We start from the raw sequence: 23,865 nt of genomic DNA, 5'->3' as shown, positions 1-23,865 counted from the left end.
GTTTTCTCTTCCATTTTTAGTATAAAAAAAGGGAATGATTATTTGGCAGGGTCTACAGCGGCTGTGTGTGTGTGTTCCTTGGCGTTGCAAATGCTGAGCTAGTTAACCAGCACATTTCAATGGGAAATAGTGCAGTTATTAAATTTAAACATGATGTTAATGTCGGCAGAGCTCGCAGCCGCATGCACGCGCACATGTGTGCGTAAAGCATGTTCGTTTAAAACCCTGAAAAGTGGACATGAGTTCAGTCTGGCAGATGTTACACTCTTTTCCACCCCATATTTTTTAATCCCAGATGAAAAACAGCACCCTCATCCATGCTGCGTGTGTTTTGATGGGCCCAGCCTTGCCTTTGTAGTTGGGATCTGCCTGAAACGTGCTCCCTCCGTCGACGTATCTCGGGTCAGAAAATGGGTTTATGTAAACACGGTTCTTAATGAGCTACATTCGCTCTTGTGCGCCTTTCCTCCGACGCAGTTATTTGAGAAGTGTTGGTATTTATGGAGGAGGCATTAAAATACAAAGAAGACCGCCAAGGCTTTGAACTTTTTTTTTTTTTTTTTTGGGATTTTAAATCAGCTCAGGAGTTGTATGGCTCTGTATGTGTGTGTGTGTGTGTTACCTGCGTGACTGCCTGCCCGGGTGGAGTGTTTGCACAGGTGGGAGTCAGGCAGTGTTTTCTGAAATAAAGAGGCTCCGCTATTGCTCTCCCTCCATTTCTCCACTCGTTCTGATGGCGTGAGCCTGTCGGAGCGGGGAGCTCGTGCAGGAGCAGGCCTGAAGCGCTCGGCTGGGTGTGGGAGTCCTAAAGCACTGCTTGCTGGGAGGCACCGCCGTTCTCCCTTTGTTTCCCCTTCACAGGTGGGATTACTCAGAGATTCACAGGGAGGATTACAGCTGTCCGACCCAACCGCCATTGACCGCTCACAAAACAACGTCAGCTCTGAAAGACACGCATTCTGCCGCCTCAAAGCCTCTGAACATCCCGTCCCATGCATTTGTCTAACGGACGTGTTTTCTCAAAGCCCCAAAATTCCAAAGAAGTGGATCCCACAGTTCAGCGAGCTCGGAGGGCCTCTCTCTTTAATGGCTCTGAGTCTCTAAGTGCTGACTTGGGTCCACAGTTCCATGGGTCAGTGCTACAGGTGTCTTGGGTCACCACAAAAAGGTCACATGGGTCATCAGGGGAGGTCTCCTAGGTCACTGATTTACTACCCCAGTCCGAGAGTTTCCTCTTTCAGTGCACATTTTTGTGGCTCGTGTTTGTTTTTGGATACTTCTCTCACACGTAGTCTCTGACCCAAAGCAATGACCTTGCAGGAGTTCCTCATCCTGGTCCGAGAGTGTCCTTGCTGTGCATTTAATTGGTGTTTTTCCTTCCCTTAGCCACCTGATTCAGCACAAGAAGGGGTGGATAATGAGTGTAGCAAACCATATGTATTCAGTGCACATGCCATTGGGAATCACTGTCCTTGGTAACCACCAATGTTCAAACGTATCCAGAAACTAGCTCCAGTGGCTCAAGCTAAAACCATGGAGGGAGAGAGGGAGTGTAAGTCAGTGGAAGGCAGAGGGAGAGAGAGAAAAACAAAGTGAGCCAAAGCATGTTTAGAAAGCTCGCGTGTGATAGCTGTCAGCCGGGCTTTTGACACAAAGAGTGCTCTTAATAAGCAGGTGCTCGTTACCCCGCAGGAGCTTGAGTTAGCCGGCATTAGCACGGAATCTCTCCAATCTGCGGGTGCATTTATGAGGCCAGGTTTGGCACACTGCTGCGCCTTTCCCTGTGGTCCAACCGCTGGTGGTCCACTGGAGGAGGGAATATAGCGGTACTGTCCTAGGATGGGTGACTTACAGACTGTGGGCCCCTGCCACAGGCTTGAAATTTTGAACAACAACAAAGCAGAGGCAATTCGAGACACAGTTCTTCAGTGCAGTCTCACTCCCTCGCTCGCTGAGTCACAAATAAGAAACCAAGAGGAGTTAAAAAGAATATACAGAGATTCATTTCACTGCTCTGGTTCATAAGCTGAGACTCATCAGATTTGCAACCGGAGATGTCAGTGTGTACCGTGGGTGGTAACTCATTGCCAGGGAAATGATTGTTACTTGCCCTGACATACAACTCTTCAAGCAGACGACTTCCAAATCCCAGTAAGTTCCCTTACACACATATCATTGCCATTTCAGTTTGAGAGCAGAAGTTTAATATTCTATTAATTTAAATTAAATTATGTTTATAGAGAGTGTTTAACACAGGTGCCATCGCAAAGCAGCTTTACACAATTCCAGGTCCTTGCCCTAATTGAGTGGCACTGACTTGGCAGTGGCAGGAAAAACACTCTAGTTGTGCTACAGAGCCACCTACAAATGAAGAATTATGAAGTTATAATGGTCAATGGTCTATAAAGCCACGTTCCGAGTGTGTTAGTAACTCTGTTAATAAAGACCAGTCTGAAGCAGGTGAAGAGTGAAGATGTCAAGTCAAAGCACAGTCTCGGCTGATGATGTGAAGGTGAGACACGCATGAGACACATGCAGAAGGCTCTTTGAGGGATAAGCAGGAATCTGCAGACCTTGAAGGATGTTCTGTAGGCAGGCGAGGATACTCCACTCTGACAACCCTTCCCCTGTAACAGATCAGACGGGATGGGCAGTTGTTCCACTAAGCGGAAAACACACAGGTCTGGTATTTGACTCTGGGTGAATGAACAGAAGAGTAAAGAGTGTGGGTTGTAGCTCTGGCAGTGCAGAATAATGTTTATTTTTTATTCATATTCTTTAAGCACTTAAACCTATTCAGGGTCACGGTGGGTCTATGTGGAATCACAAGGCACAAGGCACTTTGTCTTTTATAATGTGTCTATGTATTAGACATATATAATGTTTAGCTATTGATATTGACTTTGCAGGAGACATTTCCACAAAGCACACTTGCAAAGCAAGTCAAATCGATCATCTACAAACACAAATGTTTTTGGGATTTCTTTGGGGTGAAGAAAAAATATCTGACAGGAAGCCTCCCAAAGACAGAAACTAAAAATGTCAAAAGATAAACTACATAAATACAGAAATAGATCATTTATGTCATAGGTTGACATTCTTTTTTGTTTTTTTTCAAATGATTCAGGCAGGTCTTTCTAATTCATTCAAGTCAAGGTTCGGTAGGTTCCCTCAGTCCCGCATCTTGTATTTCTCCCAGTGGAAACTGAAAATTTGAAGAGGGACTGAACTGCCCATTACCCCATCACACACGAAAGGTCATCCAGGACAAGAGCAGTGGTCAAGTGGGAGCTTCTGCTCAATAAAGAGTCAGTCCATCTATTGTGCTGCTTGAAAGTATCTTAGAGTAGCTGCTTGATGGGCTTTTAGCCTCGACTCCAGTGTGCTGCTGCTGTCAGTTGGGAGCAGGCTGTGTTAAACAGGCTAACAGAGTGGCCTGATGACAGAACTCAGGGCCTAATCTGCTGTGTCAGCCTCCACCGGGGGTTTCAAAATACACTGGTTGGGACAGGGAGGCAGGGGACGAGCGGGGGTTAACGAAGCTGGAGACACTGAGAATGAACGGCTGGCAGGCTGCTCACGGATCACTGTTTCACCTGAAAGGGGCCGCCTTGGCCTCCACTTCTACAAAGAGAAAAGACGGCATGGCACCAGGACCGTCTTGCTGATTAATGGGGAAGCAGATGAGAGACAGCTGCTACACTGTAGCTAGACACATGAGCAGATGAGGGCTTTAAAGAAAGACCCGAAGACCTTCAAATTCCAGTCCTGAACGGATGTGCCACATAACACATGCCAGGGTAGAATATCATGTTAAAACTTCAGGGTATCGACTTTACTCGGACTTGTGGCACTGCAACAGTTCAGTTCCAGGAGCTCCTGGGATGTGGCTGAGGGAAACCAATAGCGTCCTATGAAATCCATTTTGTTTTTTCACATTTACCTTTTAAATTATTTATTTTTTCAACATTTTCTTATTCCATAGGACAATAACTACATGTAAAATGGCACATTTGTATTTATTTAGCAACAAGAAAGCAATTTCTATTTAACAAACTTTTTAACCAAACATTGTCTACAACAGGTGTTCTAACTAATTCATCATCTAATGGTCGTACCAGAGGTTACTGTGCATTTGCACCTCAAGATTCTGATAAGATATTAATATTGATTTAGCTTCTGGTCAAGCATTAAACACACTTGAAACACACTGAACGTGTGCATGGTGGATCAAATCATTATACGTTATTCTGATAGTGGGTTTTAGCCAATCAGTGGTTTTAACAGTGGACACTGATTTTCCTTCTCACATTGTTTTGTCCATAGTTTTAATGTTGGCAACATTTTTTAAGCAACAAATCAGAACCAAAACCAGCAAACATTACTACATCAGTTAGCTCTGTAAGTTAAAACCAATCACTTGCTGATCCCACTCTGGCCGTTGTCTGACACAAAGCACTGACTGTGGCTTTGCCTCTGACTGGAAAACACAGACGACAGGCAGGTGAACGTGAACACAAGTGCAGAAAGCAGTGTATCAGACTAGGCTCACGCTACACAGGCTAACAGCACATTGGGCCAAACGCACAACAACACTTTATTATATCATTTATTCATTGTCTGTAACCGCTTATCCAATTCAGGGTTGCGGTGGGTCCAGAGCCTACCTGGAATCATTGGGCACAAGGCAGGAATACACCCTGGAAGGGGCGCCAGTCCTTCACAGGGCAGCACACACAGTCACACCTACGGGACACTTTGGAGTCGCCAATCCACCTATCAACGTGTGGTTTTGGACCGTGGGAGGAAACCGGAGCACCCAGAGGAAACCCACAGGGACAACAGACCAACTCCTCACAGACAGTCACCCGGAGCGGGAATCAAACTCACAACCTCCAGGTCCCTGGAGCTGTGTGACTGCGACACTACCTGCTGTGCCACCGTGCCTATCTGACATTTTACTTAAAGGTTTTCCTATCCCTGTCTTGCTGTCTTTATATCTGACTTATTTATGTCTGTCTTCTCTTCCCCAATTACATCTGTGTTCTCCGCATCATCGTGGAAATCATAGGGTCCTACTGCCAAGTTGGGAAATGGCCTAATTTAGTGGTTTCCGAACACAGCGGTTCTTACCTCCCATCCTGGGGATTTAACTCCCATCCTGATCCATGCACAGCTCCAAGTATTCCCTCCCCCCAAATTCCTTTACTTCACTTATCCTCTAATTATCAAGTCCTTCATGAGCTTCATTAAGGCTTGGGTCCAAAAGTACCATCTCATTTGCCAGATAAAAGAGAGATACACCACTGTCCTGACACACTGCATCGGAAGCCCTTGATAATCACCAGACCTGTTGAATTAAGTCTTAATGCAGGGACAGCACCAGACCCCAGAACTGGAAGCTCATCCCCCACCTACTGGTGGATGCAAGGACTGGGTGGAATAGAGAATTGCTGAAATGGCTAACAACCCCACAAAGGCTAATTGAGTTAGTAGATCTGATTAAGGTGATCCAAGCCAAGGTCAGGACAGAAAAGCAGAATATCACATGTGCTGGGGGTTTCTTATTCTTTCTTTGGAGGAGGATCTGTTTACCTCACCCATCCCCCACGTGTGTCACAGCCCAGGCATCAGAACAAACAGCTACCGGCATCAGGCTTTAGCTTTATCTCCTTTAGATTAAGAAGGCACATTCCACAACCGTGACTGTGCTTTAGTCTCACTGACATAACACTGAAAACAAACATGATCCTACTGTAGTACTACACAAGAAATGAAGAAGTGGAGGTGTGTGTGTGTGTGTGGGGGGGGGGGGGGGGGTGGGCGGGCAGGAGGGTGTTATGGGAGGGTGTTATCAAACTCCAGATGACCTGGTGAACCCAGACCACTGACTGTGACTGGCTGCTGGTGCTATCTTAGTTCTCCTCCATGGGAAGAAGAAGAAGTGGAAGTCGTTACAATGTACTAATGCAGCCAAGCGGTGGATTGAGACACAGCCGGCTGTTTATGACTTTAGAAGTGTGTTGTTTCTTGTAAGTGCTTATCCAGTTCATGGTCACGGTGGGTCCGGAGCCTACCCGAAATCACTGGGCACAAAGCAGGATCACACCCTGGGTGGGGCACCAGCCCTTTGCAGGGTGACAAACACACACTCACACCTAGGGACACTTTTTGCATCAACAATCCATCTACCATGTGTTTTTGGGCCGTGGAAGGAAACCGGAACACCTGGCGGAAACCAACGCAGACACAGGGAGAACACACCACACTCCTCACAGACAGTCATACAGAGTGGGACTCGAACCCACAACCTTCAGGGCCTTGGAGCTGTGGATTCCATCAGGTGCACCACAATCCAAGCACACTTTTTTTGGCAGCTGTGAAATTTTCCGCAGCTGTACCATGAGCTGTATGAGTGACTTGGTGAATGTTTGAAATTGTCCCCAGGTGTCAGTGTGTGCGTGACTTGGTGAATGTGTGAAGCTGCGAGTGACTGGGTGAGTGTGTGATGCCTCGTGATGTGGGGTGTGCTCCTTCTTTGACATCAGCCTGAATATTGTGCCCTTCAAGTCCATGTTTGGAGCAGACTTTGGAAGGGTGTTGCAGAGATTTACTGCAGGGTTTTCTCCATCATCCAGCAGCTAGAAACACATGTAGAGCTGCTTCCTCCTTCCCCAGCAGCCCTGAATAATCTGGGCATTCATGTGGCTGCTGATAGCACTTATCCAGCAGGTCGACTTCTTCGGGATGGTTTGCTTCAACCATCCACAGCAGTTTCAAATGTGTTTCCTTTCTTCCTTTTCTCCTTCTCTCTCTTTCTCTCCCTCCCTTTTCCTCTCTCGGTCCTCGTTTGATGGCCATGCCACTTCCTCCATCATTTCCATTTATCCAAGCCGCGTGCTGTCAGGGCCGTTTGAAGCTTGCCCTGTGACAGCAATGTGGAGCTTCTGAAGCCGCTGAGGTTGCCTGGGCTTCAAAGCTTCTCCAGGGCTGAAGTCTGGGAGGCCTCCTGTCCATAAATCCTGCCCCAGAAATCCCAGATCCATATCAAGATGTCTAAAACAAAGCAGGCCAGAGGGGGACAGGCATGCTTTTAAAGTCATCTCTGGCAGTCCATGTGCCTGTGCCCATATGGGAGCCTCTCTCTCTCTCTCTCTCTCTCTCTCTCTCTCTCTCTCTCTCTCTCTCTATCTCTATCTCTATCTCTCTCTCTCTCTTTCCACACACACAATCTTGTATTTTTGAATTCTGGGGACATTACATAGACCTCCATTCATTTGTATTTTTTTATTATATAAATACTGTTTTAAAATATATTTTTAAATATAACCACATTTTGATGTCATTGCATTGTTCAAATTCACTTCTCATTTGCTCACTGCCCCAGTCTGGGAGTTTCTCCACTCAAGATCTTGACGTACTAATATAAATGTGACGACAGTATTTAGATATCCCCTACTGAAAGGGAAGAGGAGATTAGAAGGCAGCAATAGCTGCTTTTGCCTCTGAATTAAAGGGTTAAAATGATGGTAAGCCAATGTGCAGTGTGTCTCCTTTTTATCTGTGCTACGCCTCTGCTGTTAAAAGAGTGTGTCAGAAGTGACTGGAGTGTAATTCCATTGATGTTGTGTCCCTAGTGTGTTGTGGGTTGTGACACTGGGAGGTCTGACAGACTGCCTTCCCCTGCACACTCACTCTCTCTCTCTCTCTCTCTCTCTCTCTCTCTCTCTCTCTCTCTCTCTCTCTCTCTCGGGTGCAGTACACAGAGATTAAAGACGCTTTTCAAAGCCATTTGGGAAATGCATAAACCATGTGACAATGACAGAGAAGCTAAACCTGTTCCACTTAAAGACAACCTGACACCATTTTCAGCTCCACATGTCAGTACTGAGAGGGTATGGCATCCCGCATGATGGTCAGTGTCTACTCCTCTCTCTTGCTCATGGCTCTGAGGAGTGTGTGAAAGTTTAGTTTGATTTTGGAGGAGGACGGAGTGATCATTAAATGCATGCTCATTTTCAGCATGAAAAACATGATAGAAAAAAGTTGGACATGCTCTACACCGTTTCCACTAGTGAGCACAGTTCTGGGCCTTAATGAAATGTCTGTGAGCTGCTTTGGTCAAAAGCCCACAAAGATCAAACCCCACAGCAGCGTTCTCTCTCATTCTCAACACCTGTTTTAGCCGTTTTTGCTCGGTTCTCTTTCTCTCCGTTTTTTGTTTTTTACTCAGTGCTCTTAATTCTCTGCACTTGTTCTGTTGGCTGTGTTTAACCTCTTCTTCGCGCTCTCACATAAACACGGGTCCAGCGCTGTGATTGGAGGGACTCAGACGAGGGGGCGGGACAAATCTTAAGTCCCTGCACCTGATGTCAAAAGCTGAAGAGAATCAGAACGGCTCGTTTCAGTCCATGATTTCTGACTCAGTCATCCCACAGGAAACCGACTGGGTGGTCTTGTTTCAGAGTGTGTGGAGTGATCTGCAAATTAAAATGTAAAATGCACTGCAATATGTCCTCTTCAATGGTGAATGTTTGATCTGGTATGGTAGGCCTTCAGCTGGAGTCCTTGCTTGGCTGTATCTAGCTAGATACGTCTTCTTGTTTCTGGTAACACAGAAGTGTGTTTCTACAGTGCTGACTGTGCTGGAGTTTCAACTCGACAAGCATCATGATCACATTAAGCCAAAAATGAACTAAATATTATGGACATGTTTTCTTACTTCCCATAAATTATGCCATTTCTAAAGGCTTTGAAAGTCCAGTGGGTTCCTAGAAGGCCCTGAGGGTTCCCCACTACCCGAGAGGAAGAGAGAGAGAGACTCACTTGATTTACTCTTTCATTCAGGCCTGTTGGTGGTCAGTGTGGTCAGAAACTTGTCTTAGCCACATCCCCCAGTGTTGTATCCCCTGCCTGCGTCCCTGGCACTGCTCTCTAATCCACAGACACACATGTCACTCCCTGAGCTCTCTCAGCACCCAGACGAGTTCTTCTGTTCTGAAATGGAGCTGGATTCTCTGATGTGTCATCTGACCATTATCTCCTGCCAGTCCTGCTGTGTGTGTGTGTGTGTGTGACAGAGAGAGAGAGAGAGAGAGAGTATTTACCAGGGGGCTAACTGTGTGCTTGTGGTCCATTGGCCATGTGTGTAAAAGGCCCCTCCACACACACACACACACACTGATACTCTGCCCCACTGTGGGTGTGATTTGTCTTTCAGCGCTGCGGGTGTGTGACGCCTCTTTCTCACTGTGCCACTTCAAAGCTCCGCTGTCATCCTGCAGGCCTTTGCGTGACAAACACAAAACATGAGGGAGATGCCATCTTCTATTGCTTTCTTTAACTTTGTTTTCTTCCTTCAGCACTTCCCTCCTGAAGCAGGTTTGAGCCCGTTGTTCACTTGTCAGCAGAAAACTGGCTGAATGACGAGCGCTGAAATAAAAATGCGTGTCGATTTTGCCGTGTCCATCACTGGCCTTTATTTCCAGCGTCTATTCCGAGACTTTCTTTCATGTCTTCCAAAGTCATTTTCAAGGATTTCAGGTTTTTCAATACGTCAAAAGCTTAGACTTTGACGTCTGAAGTTGGTTGCATTTTCTGTTTCTCACAAAGCAAAGTCTGAGACGGTCAGTGAAGTTGAGGTCTGGTCCATTTCTCAGTGTGTACTTGGCAGCGCTGCCTCCGTTTACACTGAACAATCACTGGATTAGGAACACCCACCTTGTATTTACACGTACTGTCCATTTTATCAGCTCCACTGACGGTGCAGGAGCACTTTGTAGTTCTACAATTTCAGACTGTCGTCCGCCTGTTTCTCTGCATACTTTCTTATCCCCATCTCACCCCTCTCTTTTATGATCAGGGCCCCCAAGGGCAGGTATGGTTTGGGTGTTGGGTCTATCTCAGCACTGCAGTGGCACTGACGTGTTAGCGTGAGTTGCGCTGGTCAGTGTGGATCAGACACAGCAGTGCTATGGACACGAACACCAGCTTGAGTTCTTGGGAGTCTCCCTGTGTTTTCTTTTAAATATCAGGTTTGTATTTTCCCCTCAGCCTTCACCTGATCCTTATATATCTAACCTCTTCAGACTTATCTCCTCAACCCACCGAGCGCTTGAGGAATTCTCCAAGGCCATGTGCTTCTTCTCTATGAATGCATGGGTATCCTGATGATCTTTTCAGAATCAGCGTCTGTTAAAGTATGCATGGATTTTACTGCATCGCAATGGGAGAAACATTATGTAAGGCTTTTTTTTTATACACAGGCCTTTACAGCAGTATTTATTTTTTACTGCCTTCTGTATTTATTGCACTGCTTCATTTGGAGGGAGACATTTTTTTAAGCCATTGTTGGGGCACAGGCCAATAGTATCAGCAAGTACTTCTTAGTAAAAGTTCCAGGAATGCACTGTAATTTAATTCCAGCACCAAAACAACCCTTACTTTCCCTCTCTCTCAGCTCTCAGTGGCATTTTCCTGGACGGTGACCAGCGGCTCCAGGTGAAAACACTTCGCTCCAACAGGGAGGAGGGAAAAAAAAGTAATAATAACAATAATTTGGGGGCAGTTTCATTTTTCAATTTCCATAATCTTCAGCGGTTCCTGGAGCAGCTGCTGGAGCAGGCAACAGGATGTGACAGTACCAGGCATGAATGAGAGATGCCGTCCAACACACACACACACTCACACACACACACACCTCACACCCGCACTTATGCATGCTCCACTGCTGAGGTGGCTTGAGTGGGCCAAAGGAAATGGAAAGCTAGTTCTCCTGAGAGCCTCCCGGAGCAGAATGGAGCGGATGAAAAGGACCTTGTTCACAGAAAGTCCATGAAAAAGCAGAGAGAAACATTCCCCAAGAAGTTTGGGGCTGAGACTCTCTCTCTTCCCGTTCCTGCTCGGAGGGAGGGGGGGCTTCATTATGAAACAGAAGGCTACATTTGGTCTCAGTTCAACGTTTAGAAGTCGAGATCCGTTTCTTTTGTTTTGCTTCCATGCAGTGAATTCCACTTTTACTCAGTTTATATTCAGTATCAAACAGGTTCAGCTTTATCTGAAGAAACACATTGTCGGTTTTCTCAGCTCCACTGACCATTTAGAGGCACTTTATACAATTACAGACCTAGTCACTTGCACTTCGCACTTCACTGATCAAGACCCACACAGAGCAGATATGATTTGGGTGGTGGATCATCTCTGCTACGAGTGGATCAGACACAGCAGGGCTGCTGGAGATTTAAAACCCCTCAGTGTCACTGCTGGACTAAGAATAGACCACCAATCAAAATTGTACTAATCCTGTGGGCGGAGTCTTGTGTCCACTGATGAAGGAGTAGAGAATGGCCAACACAAACTGTGCAGCAACAGATGAGCTGCTGTCTCTGACTTTACATCTGCAAGGTTGACCAATGGGGTGAGAGAACAGTGAGTGGACACCGTGTTTAAATACTCCAGCAGCACTGCTGTGTCTGATCCACTTTTTTTTACTAGCGCTAGTGCCAGTGCTGGATGAGTAACAAGAGACATTTTCTAACTCTTCAGTGGGCTACAAATTATAACATAATATTGCCATAGTTTCCTAGCTTTCTGTGGAACAGCCTGGTGTTGTAGTCACTAGAGGAAACAGTCCACAAAGAACCTGTTGAAAACCTGTCTGTGAACGGCACAGAGTTCTTCACTCCTTACGACCTCAGAGAGTTTCATTTTCCTCACATTACCTTGAGCAGAGTCTTTATCTGCACCGTCCTCCACACTGCTGCCACACACTGAAGAAACGACCTTGTACAAATAAAGTGAAATGTTGTCTGCTGACAGTCGTGATATGAAACATACTCTAAACACAGCCTCTGTCTAATGGTCACGCAATAGGGTTATTCAGTGTTCCTCAGGTCCTCCGAGTGTGGACGCACAACAGGACATTCCTCACAGAGGTGGATGCAAATCACACAAGGAATGAAAAGCCCTCTAAACCTGTGAAGTTAAGGAGCATTAAGCCTGGAGTGAATTTAGGGACAAAGGCCTAAAACCCAGCTGTTAGCCCGGTCATGCTAGCGTACAAGCCGGTTAATTTGGCACCATTAGTCCACAACTACAGTTTAAATGTTTTGAGTTTCTATTTATTCACTGTTCAAACCCACTAATGAAGGTATAACTATCTGAGTTGTCTCTAGCTGATGGTAAACAATCCAGTCTCACACCTACTCATGATATAGTAACATATATAGGAGACTGCAATTCGTGACATAGTCGCATATCACAATCATAAGTGTAAGGGTAATTACCATACAAACACTATGCGAAAATAACACAAAAACTCTATTTTCTTTGATATTTTAGCAGATAATGAATTAGTAGCGTTATATATATATATATATAAATAAAGTGGTATTAACGGATGGTAATGATGCCTGCAATGAGGAAGAGTTTTCGTGTTACTGTCGCATAACACGGGGCACTGATATGATGGTTTGTATGGTTACATACACTTATAATTTGTGAAAATATGTCATGTGACTATATCACGAGTAGGTGTGAGACCATCCATCCATTATCTGTAATCCTTATCCAATTCAGGGTCATGGTGGGTCCCCAGCCTACCTGGAATCATTGGGCACAAGGCAGGAATACACCCTGGCGCCAGTCCTTCACAGGGCAACACAGACACACACACATTCACACCTACGGACACTTTTGAGTCGCCAATCCACCTATCAACGTGTGTTTTTGGACTGTGGGAGGAAACCGGAGCACCCGGAGGACCACCCACACGGACATGGGGAGAACACACCAACTCCTCACAGTGACCTGGAGCGGGAATCGAACCCACAACCTCCAGGTCCCTGGAGCTGTCTGACTGCGACACTACCTGCTGTGCCACCATGCCGCTCTGTGTGAGACCAGGTTGTGGTAAAATATTGACAAATCTGAAACAAACGTTATAAACCTTAATGTTCTTAATGTACCTCTGCTCATGATTGTGCTTTTTTATATACTTTTATACCCTTGTTTGTTATACCCCTGACTAATTTTACCTGAACACTGGGTGAAGATAAACTTGTGCTTTCTCCGAGAGATTTTACAGTCAGCCACAGACAGCTAATACACTCCTGGATAGCAATGAATGTTTGGCCCAAATGTGGCACATCTGCTCTTCCTCATGGCCCATATTTTTTCCTTAAATAACAGTGTTGACTCAGGGTGAGTCTGGCTGCACATCTCAGTCTCATCTTTACCGTATATGGGCCAGCTGTCAGGTGTGTTGTGGAACAATTCTGGGCTAAATCGAATTTTGGCCCAAGTGCTGTAATCTAGTTTGGCTCATGACAGTTGGCCCCTGTCTGATCCACACAGCAATTGCCGCAAGTGTCAAAAGTGTCTACTGTCCTGGTTGTCACTGGACTGTCCCAAGCATCTGAGGGAGGGCCAGCTGCCCAGGTCTGTCACACGAGCGACAGACACCCACAGTCCATGTGGTGAGGGGAGGAGGGGGCCAGCCCACCCACCCAAACAGTGAGCTTTCTATGGTGGGAGGATTTAAAGGCTTAATTAGATGTTATATCACCACCACTGTAGAGCTTGTAGCAGCAGATCTCACATCACGGCACTCTTTAATCCCCGCATACAAAACATAAATGTAACTCCCATTTAAAAAAAACAGCACTCACTACCGTCACCTGATGTGGCATTTACACAGTTGATAAAATTCATGTTTCTTCCTGCAGGTCCTCCGTGGGTGACTCGTATTGTGGAGGAGAGGCACATGGCACGGCTGGGTGGCTCTGTCCGTCTCCCGTGTCCAGTGGAGGGTGATCCCCCACCGCTGTGGCACTGGCTGAAGGACGGCCGGACCGTGAACCCAGGCTGGAGTCGATTCCGGGTTCTCAGAAGAACAAACAGTCTGAAGATAAAGGAGGTGGAGGCGGAAGACGCTGGAGTTTACGTGTGCCGCGCCATCAATGGATTCGGCAGCGTCTCACTCAACTTCACACTCACCATCGCTGGTGAGTACAGCCACAGTGTGGACAACAAGGTCCAACTGTACAGGACCAGTACTTTCTTGATAAAAAGCAATGCTTATATATGGACGGGAGGCCAAGTTGAATAAATAAATATCTGCATAAGTGTGTGTGTGTGTGTGTGTCCTTAATAACAATCTTCCTCTGTTTAGCATTTGACAAATAAGAGCTGGTTCTCAGCACTGTGTACGTCACCACTGCAGTGTCCACAGCAGCCAGACGTACCTATGTATACACCTCAGCCACAGCGCAGCCACTTTGAGCCACTCTAACAAAAGGTTGATTGTGGGACAGGAAGCAGGCCCTAGTTTAATGAGGAGAAATCTGTATTCGGCGTGACAGGTCAGAGAGGCGCGATTAAAGGCGTGTGGGTTCATTTGCACAACATTAAACAATACAGAGCAAGAGCTCAGCGTGTTTATGAGCCGTTGCCTGTTGAAGTGGTGTGCAGTTCCAATGCCACCATTCATTATCAGCACAGAGAACAAAGGACGGCTTCTTTAGCTCATGCCTTCCGTCTCACGATACCTGTCGCTGTTTATGAAGTCTGAAACCCAATCCACTGTTCCTACGTTTACCCCAGTGAAGAGGGGATTGTTTTTCACCCACTCTGACAGACTCAGAAATTACAGCTCTTCAACCTGGACTGAAAAAAGAGAAAGTAAACTGCTAGGTGGCAGCTTGTTGGGAGTGTGTTTGGAGGGTGATTGTTATTGGGCACTTTTCTTCACTAGATTTCACAATGCTATGAGGATTTGATGGCATGCAGCTCTGATGAGAGACTTTTCAGAGTCTGATGTTGGAGCAGTTGGATCAGCAGTGGTAATTTTGGCAGCTGATTTTGATTTAGTTTTAATCTTAGACTTTTGAATAAAATGGGTATTAGTGATGTATATATTGTTCGTTTCAGCTGAGCTGTAGTTGAGGAAAACTATAAATATTTTAGTCTAACTTTAGGCCAGTAAATTAGGAAAAATAAATGAGCCTGTTTTTTGTCATGTTTTTTTTTAACAGTTTAACTGTTGTTCATAATCAATAGCATTTATATGTAAGCACTTATCCAGTTCGAGGCGAGGTGGGTCCAGAGCCTACCCAGAATCATTGGGCGCAAGGCGGGAACACACCCTGGAGGGGGCGCCAGTCCTTCACAGGGCAACACATTCACACGTTCACTCACATACTCACATTTATGGACACTTTTAAGCCGCCAATCCACCCAGTGGACACAGTCAGTGGACCCAGTGTCACCCGGACACAGTCAAATAAATTTAGCATTTTTTAACATTAACATTTTAAATTAAAAGTGCTGCAGTAGTTTGTGAGTGAATATGTGATTGTGTGTCACCCTGCAAAGGACCAGCGCCCCCTCCAGGGCATGTCCCCGCCTTGCGCCCAGTGATTTCAGGAAGAACCACTGCGACCCTAAACTGGACAGTGATTATAGACAATTAATGAATGAAAGTGCTGCAGTTTGAACTTTATGAATCATTGGCCAAGAGTTGATATGGGTATCTTTCCAATGCTCCAAGAAATTATTCTTTAGGAGTCAACTCTTCTTCATTTACAATGTTTACTTTGTGGACTTTATCTTACCCCACCTCTCTCTTTATAAACAGAGACACAGCTCAGCAGGAAGGCCGTGGAACCAGACTCTTAAAATATCTTTGGATATTTCACAGCAATATCTGCCCAATGTTGTTGGACTATGAGGAAGAAAGATGGTTATTTTTTAGGATTGAAATATAGTTTTACACCCCTCCAGCTGATCCTTGGCATTGTGATGTGTCCCATAGGTAGAGGACAGACGAATGACCTGCAGCCTCTTAACCTCATTGTTGTAAATTTCCTCTAGTCCAGTGAATCTGTGAAACAAGAGTCCCCCTCTAACCCCCCAGCACTTCCTCTGTGACTAACTGTGCTGCAGAGGCATTGGAAGGCCTTCGAGGGGCAGTGAAGCAGTGATTACTCCGCTGAGTACTGGGGCTGTTTAATTGGTGAAGGCTGGTGGGTCTACCCCTCAACCCTGTTGCTCTGGGCCTCCAGTATGGGGAGTTATAGCAGCTGCTGCTTTCCTGTTCCTCCCCGAGAGGACGGTGGAACTTAGAGTTATAGCGCATGGCTCCCTTTGGACTACACTTCCCAGTTTTACTGAAGCCATTAACTGCAGTGACAGACGGCCTCTGAACAAAAGGCCCATTAGAGACTAAGGTCGCGGTGTGTGAGCAGTCAAAGCTGCAGGGACCAGCCGTTTCTTTACAGATGGTCACTGGACGTTTGCAGGATGCCGAATTTGTAATGACCCCAAGTCCTGTTCTGGGCAGACCTTGCAATTTTGGCTAATTGAAACCAGGATAGTGTGGCGTTATATTGTTTACGCAGGGATTTCATGCAGAAATGAACACAGCATGAACAGTAATAGACTGTGTCTTTCTGAGAAGGACTTAGATTAGATGTTAGAACATTTCTGTGAGAATCTGATAGCTTAATACCATTGTATTAGTGAGGTCTGGTCCCATAGCCATTCATTCCAAAGGTATGAGAATACAGATTGTAATCCCATGCTGATGAGCTCTATAACCCCTCAAGCCCTCACTAGGATTGGGCAGATTGACCACTCCAGGACATCTGATTTTGTTCCATTCACTTCTATGAAGATTATAAATGCAGTGTATAAAACTGGTCACTAGTGTCCACCTTAAAATACCTGAAATCACTAGGGAGTGTCTATAGCTGGGGTCACAAATAGGCGGCCCGCAGTCCGACTCCGGACCCAGATACTGTTCTATCCAGACCTGGACCTGTAACTGATAAACTATTAACAGCTGTTTAATTTTTAACCGTGTTTGAATGTTTTAAATAGTGTGTATCTTTTTGTCGTTACGATTCAGGTTTAGCGCTCCAGGAAACTCACAGACTAATCACATGCATTTCTGCATATCTCATGTGAGGCTACTCAGCCAATGAGATCTGTGCATTATGATGAGCGCAATGAGCCCAATTAATGACACAAACAGGGCAGGGCTCCCATAAAAATAGCCCAAAGGACATGATAAAAGCTCTTTTGGGACATTTTCGGGACGACAGTGTTGTTTGAGTTAAAACCTGAAACTTTCAAAATAATAGAACGATTATAGGTTGAAATTCTCATAACGCTGAATGGATTCTGTTTACAGATAAAGTCCCATCCTTCAGCATAAAGAGCCAATCAGCTTGCTGTTAATGGATAAGGTCCCGCCCTTCAGCAATAAGAACCAATCAGATTGTTGGTTGTGTAAAGCAGCAAGTCAACTGCAACTACAAGTCATTAGTGACTTTATTTATATACCCATTTCTTTTTTTTTTTTTTTAATCAGCGTTTCATTTGTAAATTCTACTTGAAATGAAAAAAATGATATTTTTATTTAGAGTATTTGTTATTTATAATTATTTATAAATATTGTTGTATAATGAAATGTAATTGAAAGATTTGAAATTTTGTTATTGATTACGTCAAATGTGGCTAACTACAAGGCTACTTCACTATGCAGGATATGGCACTGATCATGAGCAGGTTATACATTATGTTCTGGATAATAATGTATCAAACCTTGGATTGAGAAGATTTTCTCTAACTGGACCTTAATGAAATTTAATGTATTCCCCCCGATCTACAGCGTCTACAAACATTTGAATATGTAGTGCATATATGTTCTGAATGCTGTCTGTACTTGAAGAGCTGGACTGTCTCAGGATTTGTGAATCACAGCTTGCTACGAACAGGTGGTCTCTCTGTGGTCCTCTGAAACCCACACGTTATGCAGATTTATGTCGCCCCTTGAATCACAGCAAGGGAAACTCCAGGCTGATTAAATCAGGATGGAGGAATCTGGTGACATTCAATAGCGCTTGTTGTCATCGGCACAGGCTCTAATCTGTCAAAGCTCCGCCCCTCCACAAGCTCAGACAGAGCCCCTATCTGCTCACCTCCCCTTTAACGATCACCGCAGCGGCAAATATGTGTTTCTGTCATATACGCGTAACCTTATCTTGTAGATGATATTTCAGCCTTATCAAGCTGGGCTTGGTGTAATCTCTTGGCACTGGACAGCACTGAGGTAACGGCTGTAACTTAATCCCTCACTTTTGAGTCTGGCTGCAGGATCACAAAGACCCTGTGTCTTGGCCTGTTTTGCCTGCTGCCCACAACTGTAAACAGGAACCCCCATACACACCATGATTATTAATGAGAGCACAGTTATACAAAGAAGGCAGTATTAAAGGTGTAAAGTCCATGGTTTGTGTGCTTTAAACTCAGAAAATGCGGAATTAGACCTGATTGTCAAGCTATTTCAGCCTAAAATAGTCACTATTTTTAAGGTGAAACAGAAAATTCTAATTAAATCCTGGTGAATAACACCAATATTAGCCTTGTAAACAGACCCATTTAAGATGGAAACAAACCTTTTAATATAAATTGAGAGAAACGGAACATCTGCCACCTAAACTGACATTTAAGGTAGAAGGGAGAAAATGCATAAGGAAGATAATATCACCCTCGAATACTGACACAATTAACACTCAAATCTCAGAGAGCTGGGTGTTTATTTGAGTGCTGTGACTGACTGGCTGACTTTACACCAAGAGCAGTGTTGGTTTGGTGTGGGAGGGGAGTCGGAGTGGTCAGTCACATCGGTCAAACCAGCGGCTCTCGTTTGCTCGTCTCCTTCCTCCCCTTCTGTTTTCAGTTACACATCCGACCATGTTACTACAGCATCTTTAACACTCACTGAGACCTGAAAAAGTGTGTGTATGTGTGTTTATTATCACCGTGGTTGTAAATATCCAAGGATCCCATTGGAAGTAAACCAAGATGGCCCCTCCCTTGCTGTCATGAAAACATGAAAATAAAATCATTTTACATTGACCTCCACTGAAAATGAATAAGGTTTTATTTTTATTTCTCCTGTAAAGCTGCTATTTTTGAGATACATATTTTTCCATTGGACAGCGACAATACGTAATTACCACAGCTGTTTCATTTCCAGGTGTTGGCCCTATATGAGCATGCCATACCTCACGTCAATAAACGAAATGACACATGCTGCTTAGCAAAGGATGTTTGTAGTAGCTGGTAGCAGCTCAGGAGGGAATATTTGACCTCCAGAACAATGCTGACATTTTCTCCATCCATTCTGAGCTTCCTACAGAGCACAGGGACGAATCCGTTAGCAGATCGTTAATGTCCAGCAGTCCCCGGGCCTCTCTCAAAGTCCTCCTCTCTTCATGCAGCACCCCGAATGCCCCCAGAGTCCCAGTCCCCTGCTATTTTAAAGCCATGCCACAAGCTGTGAACAATGTTATTGCTCAGGACTAATGGTCGGCAGCAGGACCCTTTAAGTAGAACCTGGAGTCTCTGGGACTGTTCAGCACCAGAGGATATAAGAAGGCTTTAGTCTAAGTTCGAAGCCCTCTGGACTAGGTCTTGCTCACCTGGTCAGTTGTAAATCCAGCATAACATTTTACTTTGTCCTCCATTACATGTTCCATGTGTGTACACCCATAAAAGCAGAGTACTGGATTATTAAGGATGGTTTCCCAGATTCCTGGCTTAGCCTTTGTCTGCGCTGCTCACTGAGCCTGTGTCGTGTGTGAACACAGCGACTGAGATGGTGGCTTCTGGACTGACCCCTGCTTTGGCTGCAGTTTTTATAGAGGAAATGTGGAAAAAGCTCCCAGCAGCCGACATTTGTTCTTTGTTCATGGGTCGTGTGCTACATGTGTTGCAGTTTAACCCACGTCCTCCTCACCTAAATGGATAATTGTATCAGAATTACACTCACTGGGCAGTCCAAGGCTGCTCTGGGAGGAGAAACAGGGCACCAGCTGAAGGGTGGGACCACAGATGGCACTCCTAGAGCAGCAGGTTTTTAAAATGTTGATATTAAAATTTTAATTAATAAAACATTCATTCAGGCGGCACAGTGTTGCAACAGGTAGTGTCGCAGTCACACGGCTCCAGGGGCCTTTTGACAGGACACTTTTGAGTTTTCAATCCACCTACCAACATGTGTTTTTGGACTGTGGGAGGAAACCGGAGCACCCGGAGGAAACCCACGCAGACACGGGGAGAACACACCAACTCCTCACAGACAGTCACCCGGAGGAAACCCACGCAGACACGGGGAGAACACACCACACTCCTCACAGACAGTCACCCGGAGGAAACCCACGCAGACACGGGGAGAACACACCAACTCCTCACAGACAGTCACCCGGAGGAAACCCACGCAGACACGGGGAGAACACACCACACTCCTCACAGACAGTCACCCTGAGGAAACCCACGCAGACACAGGGAGAACACACCAAACCTGGAGCTGTGACAGAGACACTACCTGCTGCACCACCGTGCTGCCCAAATTTAAATTAATAAAAATTTCAAACAATTAAATAAAAATAAAGACTGCCTACTCACTCATAACCTTTGCTTATGGGGCTGTGAAATGGAAGTGGTCCCTTCTCATTTACACTGTTTTCCTCCTGTTCGCTCAAAACATGGACTTGTTGTTGATTATCACAGGATTCACATCTAGAAAATGTTCTTTCATTCAAATGTTCTTTGTTCATGGGTCGTGTGCTACATGTGTTGCAGTTTAACCCACGTCCTCCTCACCTAAATGGATAATTGTATCAGAATTACACTCACTGGGCAGTCCAAGGCTGCTCTGGGAGGAGAAACAGGGCACCAGCTGAAGGGTGGGACCACAGATGGCACTCCTAGAGCAGCAGGTTTTTAAAATGTTGATATTAAAATTTTAATTAATAAAACATTTATTCAGGCGGCACAGTGTTGCAACAGGTAGTGTCGCAGTCACACGGCTCCAGGGGCCTTTTGACAGGACACTTTTGAGTTTTCAATCCACCTACCAACATGTGTTTTTGGACTGTGGGAGGAAACCGGAGCACCCGGAGGAAACCCACGCAGACACGGGGAGAACACACCAACTCCTCACAGACAGTCACCCGAAGGAAACCCATGCAGACACGGGGAGAACACACCACACTCCTCACAGACAGTCACCCGGAGGAAACCCACGCAGACACGGGGTGAACACGCCACACTCCTCACAGACAGTCACCCGGAGGAAACCAATGCAGACACAGGGAGAACACACCACACTCCTCACAGACAGTCACCCGGAGGAAACCCACGCAGACACAGGGAGAACACACCACACTCCTCACAGATAGTCACCCGGAGGAAACCCACGCAGACACGGGGAGAACACACCACACTCCTCACAGACAGTCACCCGGAGGAAACCCACGCAGACACGGGGAGAACACGCCACACTCCTCACAGACAGTCACCCGGAGGAAACCAATGCAGACACAGGGAGAACACACCACACTCCTCACAGACAGTCACCCGGAGGAAACCCACGCAGACACGGGGAGAACACGCCACACTCCTCACAGACAGTCACCCGGAGGAAACCAATGCAGACACAGGGAGAACACACCACACTCCTCACAGACAGTCACCCGGAGGAAACCCACGCAGACACGGGGAGAACACACCACACTCCTCACAGACAGTCACCCGGAGGAAACCCACGCAGACACGGGGAGAACACGCCACACTCCTCACAGACAGTCACCCGGAGGAAACCCACGCAGACACGGGGAGAACACGCCACACTCCTCACAGACAGTCACCCGGAGGAAACCCACGCAGACACAGGGAGAACACACCACACTCCTCACAGACAGTCACCCTGAGGAAACCCACGCAGACACAGGGAGAACACACCAAACCTGGAGCTGTGACAGAGACACTACCTGCTGCACCACCGTGCTGCCCAAATTTAAATTAATAAAAATTTCAAACAATTAAATAAAAATAAAGACTGCCTACTCACTCATAACCTTTGCTTATGGGGCTGTGAAATTGAAGTGGTCCCTTCTCATTTACACTGTTTTCCTCCTGTTCGCTCAAAACATGGACTTGTTGTTGATTATCACAGGATTCACATCTAGAAAATGTTCTGTGTTCAGCTCATTATTCTACAATATTCCAAAGGTGTTTTATGGCAACCATGAGACCAGCCTTTGTATATCTCTTATTTAGCAGTGTTTTTTCTGTCTGTGTCAAAAAAGCCTCCGCGTTTTTTTTTCAGCATTTATTTATTTATTTGTTTATGTGTTTATTTATTTATTAGATAGTTAGTTAGTTTTGTAGGCCAGCCATTTCAAGCAATATTCACCACTATCAACTACACTGGATTGACTTGTTTATGGAGTTTCTCGGCCAGTTGGTTCGAGATAACGCTTCGATTTTCATAAATGAATGAATCGTGTGATATCTGTATAGTCTATGTCTCATTACTCATCACATCAGTACAGAAGAACACTCTTCCACATCCTCGTATCCCTCAGCTCCTCTAATCCAAGTCTCGCAGTGACTCAACGCTAGCTGACTGACATCGGTCTGTAGGTGGCGAGCCCAGTGTTTATGTTTAGTCTGATTTGAGCACATTTTCTGTGACAGCTCTGCAATTTGTTTTATTATTTTTTCCTCCCCGTGCCCATCTGAGCCTTGAGCTGAGAAGCAATAACACACAGAGAGGTGGAGAGCAGCAGTTAACAACAGGCTGTATATTTGCTGGACGTCTGACTGGTCACTATAACCGCTACAAACACAGGAACACACTCTTTGATCACACTTCCAGCGTTGTGACGGTGATGTAGCTCTTAATTCCGATGACTGCTGGTGTGACACGGAGGGCTTTTGGAGCCGAGGCCTCGAAGAACATGTTTGTTTTTTTCTCTGGTTGTGGAGAACGAAGCCGGGGATAGTTCAAAGCTGCGCGCACATATGGACACAAATGAATTCATGCTTGTGAGGAACAGAAGAAAGAGTGCAGTTGAAAAAGAGGGAGAGAGAAAGAGAGAGAGAGAGAGGCAAAGATGAAAGGCTGCATGATGGAATTGAAACCATTCAGGCCTCACATGAAATTAAGCTGAACCGAGAGCTCCAGAGACGAAGTTTTCACCGTCGCAGAAAAGCATGAGTAAGTGAGGAGCAGAGCACGTCCAGTCTGCATCACTGCGGCGGCACCAAGGCTGAAAAAACAAGAGATGAAGAGAACGTGATTAAAAACAGGACCGTTTATTAATTACATGTAATTTCCGTGATTTTAAAAAAATGGTTGCGATTATTTTTAATCAAAAACATTCACCTACATATGATTTAAAATAGGAAAAGAGTAAAATTGCAGTCGAAGAGTAGAATTAAACTATGGCTCTGAAAGGATGTGGAGCTGTCAAAGGGCTATTTCCTGGGAAAACAAAAAAGAAAAAGGAAATAGACACAAAAGAAAAACACTAGTAAATCAAACGAAGAATCACAGAATCAAACAAATAAAATGAAACCAACATCCGAGACCTGCAGACCTTGTGTTATGACTGTCTCTGCTTTTGGGGCAGTGAAGGTTTTAATTACACCAGGGAGGGGCAGGGGGATGCAAATTACCCACCTTCATCGCGCGCCACATTAAAGGAGCTTTGATCCTGGTCATTAGAGGAAGCTGAAGCTGGCTCTGGCCCTCAGCAGGTCTCACCAGCTCGGCCTGTCCCACTGCAGTCCTGAGAAAACAAGCCAATTTCCTCCTGAACCTCTCTGCTACTGCTGCTGCTAACCGCTAACGGCTCTATAAAAGATATGGCAGGCTTCTAATTACCCTTTCTCCTCTGCTCCCCTCGGCTCCCCCAGACTGCACATTCACAAATTACTCTCTAATTTTCCTCTTTTTCTTCAATCCATATCTGGTCAGAGGAGGCACCAGAGCTGGGGACTGTAGCCCAA

General features: G+C 45.6%; 1 protein-coding gene across 1 annotated transcript in view; it reads left to right on the top strand.

Moving 5' to 3' along the window:
• Positions 1–23,865, top strand: part of fgfrl1b (fibroblast growth factor receptor like 1b) — a 41,380-nt gene that overhangs the window by 5,675 nt on the left and 11,840 nt on the right. The window contains exon 2 of the mRNA XM_066649219.1: positions 13,725–14,003. Within this exon, the coding sequence (XP_066505316.1) occupies positions 13,725–14,003 (279 nt within the window). The remainder of the gene's footprint in view (positions 1–13,724; positions 14,004–23,865) is intronic.

The sequence above is a fragment of the Hoplias malabaricus genome, chromosome 17 (assembly GCF_029633855.1).
Source record: "Hoplias malabaricus isolate fHopMal1 chromosome 17, fHopMal1.hap1, whole genome shotgun sequence".
Lineage (NCBI taxonomy): Eukaryota > Metazoa > Chordata > Actinopteri > Characiformes > Erythrinidae > Hoplias > Hoplias malabaricus.
Note: the sequence above shows the minus strand (reverse complement) of the source record. Positions and strands in the feature narration are given on the sequence as shown.